The 10308-nt window shown below is 41.2% G+C and overlaps 1 protein-coding gene across 2 annotated transcripts; it reads right to left on the bottom strand.

Moving 5' to 3' along the window:
* Positions 1-1444: 1444 nt before the first annotated feature.
* snx19a (sorting nexin 19a) lies at positions 1445-10308 on the bottom strand. Of its 2 annotated transcripts, none has more exons than XM_077591909.1 (11): positions 8839-10308; positions 8614-8752; positions 8435-8535; positions 8229-8348; positions 7915-8033; positions 7756-7846; positions 7548-7683; positions 7150-7273; positions 2801-2985; positions 2621-2708; positions 1445-2315 (listed from the first exon to the last, which is right to left on the bottom strand). In XM_077591909.1, exons 1-11 carry the CDS (start codon positions 10285-10287, stop codon positions 2201-2203), a joined length of 2667 nt encoding a protein of 888 aa, XP_077448035.1. In that variant the 5' UTR covers positions 10288-10308; the 3' UTR covers positions 1445-2200. The 2 variants fall into 2 exon arrangements, with proteins under 2 accessions (XP_077448035.1, XP_077448036.1); XM_077591910.1 differs by having other exon boundaries at positions 8845-10308.

Genomic DNA, 10308 nt, shown 5'->3' with positions numbered 1-10308 from the left:
ACGACGTGAGATTTTAACGCACAGCTCACGATGTTGATGCTAACCAATAAAACCATAACCTCATCAGAGTACAATGTGTTTCTTATCACAAGGCCGTGGCTTGATGTTTTTCTTCTATTGTTTTTCTTCAGCTAAATTCTGCTGAGAACACAGAATGTGTTTGAGAAAATCCCTCCACGTGAAGCCAAGACTTGATGCAACCCTTTCGCAGGGAAAGAGCGAAGGATTTGGACGGAGTTCGGGAGCAGCAACCAAAGATACTGTTTCTTTATAATCTTCTTTTTTTTCCCGGTAGGTGATTATGATCATGCTCATTCTTAAAATACAGTACGGGAACATCGGAACATCAGTGGTAAAGAGTTCCTTGGAAGCCAGAAACATGTGGTTAGGAGTTCTATGAGTTTTTTTCGTTTTTTGTTTTTTTTAATGCGCCCAGAGGAATATTTGTGACGTCAATGGTAAATGATGACTATACTACCACTCCCATTACTACTATTCGTCATAATCATGAAGGCCATAAAGTTTAAGGTACAGCAGAGAAAGAACAAGAGGCTCAATGATATATTATATTAGCAGCTAAATATCCCAATTTTAATCCATTGTTAGTTTTACACAGACCCCTTTTAAAAGTGGGAGGGGTAAACATGCGAAATGTTATAATAAAAAAGTAATCGCATGTCTGTTTAATAGCCAAATGACAGCAGAAATTAGGTACACAAAATATGCAGACCATAGTTGATTTGTCTATGATGGACTTCCATTGACTTTATTTTAACAGACTGACTTTTGAATGTGTGTGTTGTATAAAATTGTTGAAAAAGTAATTGATGCCTCTGTATGGAAACACTTTCTATATGCTGGGGTTTCTGTTCTTAATTTTTCTTAACTTGCACATTTTACTTTGGGGTTCATTTGCATCAAATGAGTGCCAAATATCCATTTAATGTATTAAAGATTTATCAAAGCAATCCAGAGAAGAGGGTCAAATGAAGATTAGATTGCTTAACAAGTGATGAAAAGATCTCTTGGCTTTGTCGACTTCTAGCGTGTTTCATACTTTTCATATTTTATCATCACATTCACATATTTTTTTTCCCAGACACTTACCTTTTTCAGTTGAGTGGCAGAATTTGAATGCTCTTAAATGCAACTGATTACCTTTAAATGATCTCGTAACATTACAAACTCATTTGGTCAAAAACAATCGGCAGCTGCTAACAATCTTCGAAGATCATTTCTGTTGAAATAAAACCCTTTTAATATGCCTGCTACATTGTCTTGAAATTAAAAAGAATAAATGAATAAACCACAACCTTCCTTTTTTGGAGAAACTAAATCGCTGACCACAAACTCATTCAACATCTACAAACTGAATGAACTTGAAAGAAAAAGCACAAAACAACCACACAGTTAAATCAGTGGGGCTGAATAGAAAACACAGCTAGCCCATCAAAAAGCACTTTAATCCATGAAATGTAAAGCTTATTTGTAGAGATTGAAGTGACCACATATGTCTATTTTGATAAAAAATGTTGTTTTGGTACATAAAGCTACACTAAAAACTTATATCAGATATGAATGTATGCACACATAAAGAAGCAATCTTCTGATTAACAGTAAAAATAATTATTATGTAAACATACCAGGCTTTACTTTTTCTACAAAATATAACAGGTTTTCTTAATTTTGCTCATACATCACGCACACACATCTTAATAAAGTATTTTTTTTAGAGAAAAAGTGCATTCTTCTGTGGAAATTAATTTTAATATTCACCAAGAAAACCCTTGAGCCTGATGACTAATCAAACTAAAAAAATTGCATTAAAAAATATTGCCACACAAAGTGTGCTCTACTTGGGATAATATGACGTTACTTTATATTTCATTTGATCATGTTTAATGAAAATAATGAGTAAAACCTATTAAATGTTGTCTATAAAACTGACCATATTTGGGTCAAATAAAGGCAAACTTTTTGATACAGCTCTCAAATTGGCACACTAATCCGAAAAATAGATGGTATCACAGTATTGATTTTGATCCACAATATATCAGAACTGAAGTGGAGACCTAAAACTTAGAATTAATGGACACTGCACAAGAACCAATTGACGCTACAACATGGGGTTAGATCCCAGGCTCCAGGTACGCATCTATCATGTCTGCATGGACGTCCAGCTGTGAAACAGCTGCAGCCATTATGTGGGAGTATTTTTGCAAAGTTTATGCAGGAGAAACCTTTGGAAGGACTCGTCGCTTGACTCTGGTATGAGAAAATCCATCAGAAGGTCACAAATGCAGTAAATGAGATGCCTGCACACAGACATAAAACACAAAAGATGATGAAGACCTCAATATTCTAGTTGTTATTGTTTATGATTGAATATAAGTGCAAGTTACAATAAATCCATTTGTCCTTTATGTCTATTTCAATTGCTTTCTATACTTAAATTTATAGCTGTAAAATGTTTGATCGGTTAATGTTTTGTTGGTGTCTGGAAAAGATGACTTCAAATTGCATGACTTCTTTTGTAGCATTTTGCTTCCATTTAAAATATTCAAAAATGTATACCATAACAAGACCGAATGAAAATGCGGTCAAATGTTTGATGGCTCACTTGTTAATTTGGTGGTCCTGCAAAGACTCCAGCATTGTCTCCAAGCTCAGTCTGTACTTATCGCTCCCTAACATGTCGGCAATGAGCTCTGTATTCACAAACATCAACAAAAAGCAGACTGTAGGTAAAAATAAGTGTGTCAAGCATTCGGTAAGCTGTTATTGGCATTTTAAAGCAAACCAGGAAGGAGCTGCATGAGACATTCCAGGCATCTCTCCTTGGTTTCTTCTCTCTCTGCGGGACTGCGTTCTGGCTGTGGATGTGCTGGCAGAGTGCCTCCGGGCCACACCGCCTCCTGCAACACCTGGAGGTAAATCACCCAACAGGGGGCGCTAGTGAGGTGGGTCACCCCGACATCAATCCACCTGTAGTGAGACACGTCAGTCAAAATTGGAAGAATATCTGCTTAATGTCCTACTGTCACAATCGTTTAATGCACTAATTAAATGACTGAATCTTATCAAAGAGAATTTACAAATGGACTATCAATACTCACGCGCATCCATAACTATTCAAATTGTGCAACAAAAATTACTTTTATAATGTACATAATTGAAACTGTGATGTTTTTGGAGGAAAGGATTTCAGGAGAAATACTCAAGACTCGTTGAGTTTATCGTTTGACGAGTCGAAATATAGCCGCCTCGTGGTGTAGAGGTTTACTCGCCTAACTTCAGTGTGGGCAGGCACGTGCTTAGTTCCCGCTGGTGGCGGTATGACAGTGAGTGTGGATGGTTGTTTGTCTCTCTGTGTGCCCTACGGCTGACTGGCGACCAGTCTAGGGCAGAGGTGGGCAAACTGGTCCTCGAGGGCTGCTGTGGGTGCAAGCACCTGACTACAATCCATTGATTGCACTTGTAGGACACCAGATTGGTGAAAAGGTGTCCTCTTTATGGGTTGGAATGAAACCCAGCACCCACTGCGGCCCTTTGTGGAATACATGATTCTGGAGAATATGATTCTTTTACAATAAAGTTTAAAACCGGAAGCAGAATCACCATAACACGGCACAAGTGGGTAAGAGAGAAAATGAGAGAGAGCAAGGTAGGGAAGAATCTGGTGCTCTATGAACATTGGAACCCGGGCACCTCCTGAATGATAAATATCTTAAATGTAGAACCCTCAACTCTACAAGCAAGCATAGCCATTGATAACCGAATAAATTATCATCAGAAAATATTAAAATGGGGATCTTTTTGGTGGCGTTGATAATACATTGTTGTTTCGGTTCCGATGTTGTGGGCAATTCTTTTTATTGACATCACGTGTCACTTGGTCACAGCAGTCTTCCGTAAAATGTTACTCTGCTCAAATCTTGGTGAGACGGGAAAAAAAATAGGTCCTGATTTCGGTAGTGTTTACAATGGAGCAACTTCCAGCATAGCACGTATTAACCATTCTGTACACATCACTTATTAACCATTTTTTCTATAGAAATGATTGAATTCCTTATCAACGGGGGTTTAAATGCACACTGCCAAAGTAATGAAAATAATCGGATGAGTCCCCTCCTGCGTGTGGGAAAATCCTGCCTTTCCTTAGGTCAATTCCCATTACTAAATCTGCCTCCCAAGAGAATAGCAAAATGGGATTAAAACTGTGTTTTAGGCTCTTGTGGTTAATTTTCCCACCAAAAGGACTGCAGGTTGTTGCACAGTCAAATCCAATCTATCGAATTCAGTAAAGTATCACCTGAGGTGACAGTGGAACTTTAACACCAAGGCAAACTGTCTTTAAACCATGCCTGCAAAATGATGCAACAAAAACGTGCACGAAGGTTTAAACAAACCCGCAGCTTGAATTACTTAGTGGCATGTTGAGTGAACACGAGACAAGTTAGTGATCTTAACGACAGCAGAACACTGGAGCCTAAACAAGGGCAGTTCCCACAGACACGATGGTCAAACAATCCCAACGTTAATCATAGACACCCTTTGCTTGAAATCTGAATTCTAGATTTGGCATCAACATCCCATTTCGGACAAAAACAACTCTTCGGGAGGGAAATGTGATCATAAGCCATGCATCATTCAGGGCTATCTCATTTAAGTCTTCTTACCGTAGAAAATACAAAAGATTCCCAGAATTTTTCAGTACAGTAAAACCCTGTGGCGGTCCGTGCATTTCCTAGTGACACCTTCAGCAAAAACTATTTTATGGCTATAAAACCTCTACTGCAGCTACAGCTGCGACACGTAAAAAATAATCAATAAATTAATGCACTAAAATGGGGTAAAATCCACTTACTATCAGCATTTAATGATTAAATACAAATGCTGGAGCTTTTCAGACATTACAACCGGGCCAGGGGGTGATTTTCCTGGGAAAAGACAGCGATGAACGTCAATGGCATACTGGCAAACATTGCCTGAAAATGGGGTAAAATCCAGCCGAAAACAGCATTTATTGATTAAATACAAATACTGGAGCTTTTTAGACATCAGAACCGGGCCTGGAGTATCATTTCCCCGGTAAAAAGACAGCGATTAACGTCAATACGTCCATACGCGAAAGGGCAAAAAATGCACTGAAATTGGGTAAAATCCACTTCCTAGCAGCATATAATATATACAAATACTGGAGCTTTTCAGACATTACAACCGGGCCAGGGGGTGATTTCCCCGGGAAAAGACAGCGATGGAGGTCAATGGCGAAACGGCAAAAATTGCACTAAAATGGGGTAAAATCCACTTCCTAGCAGCATTTAGTGATTAAATACAAACACTGGAGCTTTTCAGATATCAGAACCGGGCCCACAATTGAAATATTATTTAGGAATATAGCCATATTTTAATCCTTTTTAACTGTACACAATATCCATCCTCCTTTCTTTCTTCCTTCTTTTCTATCACCATCGAAGCTAATGCTGAAAGTCAAGCCTGTCCTGTCGTATTTCTGGCATAGTCCGTCTTGAAAATGGCTTTAAATCAACACAACAATATATTTGCTTGTACAGCTCGCTCCAGATACAGTTTGGTAGCTCTGGCTAATCACTACCCAATCATAGTTGGTGAAAGCGATGACGTATCCCTACGTCTGCGAGAAGGCAATGACGTATCCCTACGCCTGCGAGAAGGGATTGTGGTGTTGCCAACTCAAAATCTGATTGGTTAAAGCAACAGTCTTATCGACGCTTGTTTAATGCAGCAGAGCCTGCAGAACTGATTGTGAAGGCCTTGAGGCAGATTTCTGACCCTGGCAAATAATAATGGCTGAAATGTGATTGGTTAAATGCTTCGATATGAAAACACACATCTGGGAGCAGCGCAACCAGGGGAAAAGCTGACAGACAATTTGAGTATGCAAGAGGCTGCTTATGGTAACAGTAAACTGTCTTTCTCGCCGCATCTCCTTCGCGTAAAGATATATATGAGCACTGGGCATACAGGTTGCATTTTTTATGTGTTTTTTTGCGTTAATCAGTGCAGAATTAAGGGAAAAACAATAGGTCCAAAGCAAGCCGCTGCAATGAAGGATAGTGAGACGAAAAAGTGTATGATGACTATCGAAAATTAAGCACGAAATAATCGAAAAACATGAGAGTGGTGTAAGCGTGACTGAGCTGGCTCGCCAATACGAGAGGAGTACGACAATATGTACCATCCTTAAGCAGGAGGATGCTATAAAGGGTATCAAGATTTCCAAATGACTAACCATAATATCCAAGCTGCGCAGTGACATTCACAACGAGATGGCGAGCCTTCTTTTAATATGGATAAAATATAAAAAGTGACTGAGTCGATAACATGCGTAAAAGCATGCAGAATTTACATGGATTTAAAAGCAAAGCACGCATCTGAGAAAGGGGAGCCTTCAACACCACCAGAACCCTTCATTTAAGTTAAATATATCTTTATGTAATGTTGCGAGCGCGTTGCCGTCCGTCAAATGTCTCTGTCTCTCTCTTCTCTCTCTCTCTTTCTCTCTTTCTCTCTCTCTCTTCTCTCTCTCTCTCTCTCTCTCTCTTTCTCTCTCTCTCTCTCTCTCTCTCTCTCTCTCTCTCTGCTCTGCGCACTCCACGTTGTACCGAATAATGTCACATTTTAGTATTGAACATCATAACCACTAGATGGTTATTTGTTACTATGTTAGTAGATGGTAAATTAGAACCAATAAAAAGATGTTTTTCCATTGTAATCCTGTTTTGGGTGTTTTTTCAGAGGGTGTAAACAAATTAGTTTGTATTTAGTTCATTTCTACGGGAAAAATTGATTTGAGATACGAGTATATTGACATACGAGCTCGGTCCCGGAACACATTAAGGTATTACTGTATTTTCTACAACAATGTTCATTCTGGAGTCATATTAGAAAGATAATGTTAAGTAAGAAATTAAAAGCGGCACTTATGTCACACATACACATAACAAGCATTCAGATTTACATTCAGATTCGCTGCATTCGGCATTCATACAACAGGAATGAAATGGTTACGTATGACGTTTAAGAAGGCGGATATTCTTTGTAGAAAAGCAAAAAAAAGTGTTGTTGAAAAGGGAGAAAACAGTTGTGAAAGATTCAATATCCCACCTCTCAATAAAAGTGCCAAAGATAAGCCTGATGGCCTTCTGGATGTTCTCAGTACACAGCCAACGCCACTGGTCCTTCATCAACAAGCACAGAATGTTCAGCGCAACATCCGCCACAGCTGTGTCTGAGAAAATATAGATTTGCTAGAATTAAAAATAAACACAGGACAAGACAACGCGGCACTTAAGTATAGTATTTTTTCAATGAGTGCAATTGCAAAATGTGTGGTTTGGCTGTTCTCAAGTAAAATCACAACTCGACTACACAAGACAAGTGTTGTACATGGCCATGTATTAAAATAGAATTAAATTCAGCTAGATATTTGGTACCTTTCTGGGTGAGGCAGTGCATTTCTATAGTGCATCATGTTTGTGTTGAGCAGTGGGTGCACTCCATACCTGGGCTGTGAGTTTTCCTACAAGTTGATTTATTTAAGTCCGAGGGCTCACTTTGCTTAGCCTGCTCTTTGCATAAAAGCCTTTCCTGCTCTAGGACAAAGTTCTCCAATCTGGACAAGGACATGCCGTTGAGGACCTGGAAAAAAATAGCAGGAATGTGGTGAAAATTGTTTTCAATCCAAATGTATTCTGATAAATGATAACTTACGGGGCTGCCTTCACTAAAGCAGTAAGTCACTTTAGGATGTAAATCAGGAATATTGAGAGATGGAGACGGTTTGCTTGGGAACATGAGCCTCCTGATACAGAGAATACAAAAGCATGAGTGATAAGTGTCAGGTATAATTTGAAGTGGGAAAAGTCTCACCTGTATTTTCTGTTGTCCAGTGTTCTCCCGTCAGAGTCTCCCTCAAAGTCCTCTGTTGGACTCATGGACTCAGGGTGGGGAAAGGCTGTTTTCAATGTGTCTAATGCATTTTCCATCATCTGTAACAACAGTCATGGTGGGCAAAATGCCCAATCCCATTTTAGAAATATAATATACCTAGCAGTACAAAAAAACAGCTTGGTCTATATCCATGAATACCATTGAAATATGAAGATCTTAACAAAGCAGATGTTTTCTCTTCAACACAAATCCATGTAAATCTGGTCTACAAATCATCACGCATTCCTTGTCACCTTATCAATTCTTGACTTGACAAATGGCTTTTTCCCAAAATAAGTGCAAACCCCTGAGTTTAGAGAAAGGAACTCTTGCATGTCTTCACTTCTCGCTGTTTCGGGAATGCTGTTCAGTTGCTGGTAAACAAAAGGCATCAAGTTCAAACGGCACAAAGGGACATTTAATAGTAGACTGACGTGTGCATGTCCTCTAAAGTATTGACCTTAAGGAATGTATCCAGTTGGCCTTTACGTGCTTCTACCTTCTCCCCATCGGTGTTCCCGAAGGAAAGGTCGGGGAACATTTTCTTTGGACCTTTTACATCTGCGATACAGAGCAACTGTTGGGGTCAAAGTGTAGCAAGAATCTGTAAATGCTAGTACTGAAAAGATAATTTCCCACTCTTGACAAACTTCTTCATTTCCGGGTTTTCCTCTAAGCGTGTCTGCAGGTTGAGAAACTCGCTGTATCTGCGGTTGACTGTGTGACAGGTAGCGGTTTGCAACAGGTCAGCGTTTTCGGGCCATGTTGCCGTCTCAAACTACAACAGTCAAAATGTTGCACTGTGTTCAAGAAACAAAACCCAAATCTTCACTCACAAAGTCAAACTTATAAGGTTACCGTTACCGTTACAGTGTAGAGAGTATAAGGATGTGCTCCAGTGCCACGCTGCTCTTTTGCAGTAACTGCTCCAGCAATCTGTACATTCTGGATGTCCACTGACAGTTTGGTCGGCGTATTGAGGTTTAAGGGATTCAAGCAAAGTCTACTTGAAGGCCCTACTAGAGGTTTCTCTTGAGCAATACCTGCAGGCCAGAGGGATTCCATAGGCACCACAACCTTAGGGCCCAGATTCTTCAGTGGTGCCAAGCAGCCAAAATTGTCCTCATCGTCCCTCAAATTCATGGTGTTGCAGAAATTGGTTGCGGGGCCGCATTCGCACAAGCGTTTGGTCACGTCGTCATCTGTGTTGGATTGTGTCAAAGAGTCTGGGGAGAGCATCTTGGACTCGTGTAGGTGAGAACAGTGACCAGATGTCAGGGAACAGCTGTTGATCTTACAGGAAGTGAGCAGACCGGCATTGCAGTTGTCATTCCTCCCAGAACAAGTGTCCAGGCTCATCATGCTGCACTGAGACGATTCCTCCTCACTCATTGGGCTGAGCAGCTCAGAGTTGCTTTCGCTGGCCAAACTCGCTTGTTCCGAAGACGACAAGCATGTCATCCATGAATCCGGAAGCGCGCAGCCATACAGACTGCTGTCTTGAGGTTTTCGCGACCTAGTGAAGACATCCACAATGGTTTGGTTGAGCCAGTCGGGATCAGAAACCCTACTTATCAGCGGTAGAAGCACATTGCAGGTGAGGAGCTCGCTAACCATGTAGCCTCCGGTCCTGGTTTCCATCTGAGGGTACGGAACAAGTACATGTAAGACGAGGTTAACCAGAGCTCTGGCGTAGCTGAGCTCAGCAGCTGAATCGCCGACGGCACGATGAGGGCTGTCTATTTCTTGGTAAAGCTGCCAAAGGCTAACTTTTTCACCCCTTGTTTCCAGCTGCATGTGTCGGGCTGTCATGTAGCTCTGCAGGTGACAGCCATAGAGCTCTAAAAGCCGCTGGACCAGAGCTTTCCTGTCCACTCGCCTTGCACGCTCCTTCAGCTCCATTACCGAATCAAGCATGGAATTGCGCACCGCGCATTCAAACTCGCCCTCCACTTCTGGCAGAAGAGTTCTATACCAGGAGGAAACAAAATCCCGCACCGCTTTGTGGACGGCGCTGTGGATCTCACGATTCAGCATCCACTCGTGCTCGGCCGAGCACTGAGGCGGAGTCGCTCTGCCGAGCGGCAGGAAATGCTCCAAGTGGAGAAGGCTGTTGGCGTCCAGAATGGCGCGCGATCCAAGCCAACCTCCTAACGCAACCAGGAGACTAGTGAAGATGCAGAGGAGCCAAACATTGACGAGGAGATGGAAGAGGACCAACCAGGCCAGCAGTGCGCCGAGGCCTAGAAGTCGCCTCCGTTGGCCCAGAACCTCTGACAGCGACCAATTATTAGAAATCCTGAATGAAGGCATGGCAGCCAATAGATGAGATGT

This window comes from Stigmatopora argus, chromosome 22 (genome assembly GCF_051989625.1).
Source record: "Stigmatopora argus isolate UIUO_Sarg chromosome 22, RoL_Sarg_1.0, whole genome shotgun sequence".
Taxonomy (NCBI): domain Eukaryota; kingdom Metazoa; phylum Chordata; class Actinopteri; order Syngnathiformes; family Syngnathidae; genus Stigmatopora; species Stigmatopora argus.
Note: the sequence above shows the minus strand (reverse complement) of the source record. Positions and strands in the feature narration are given on the sequence as shown.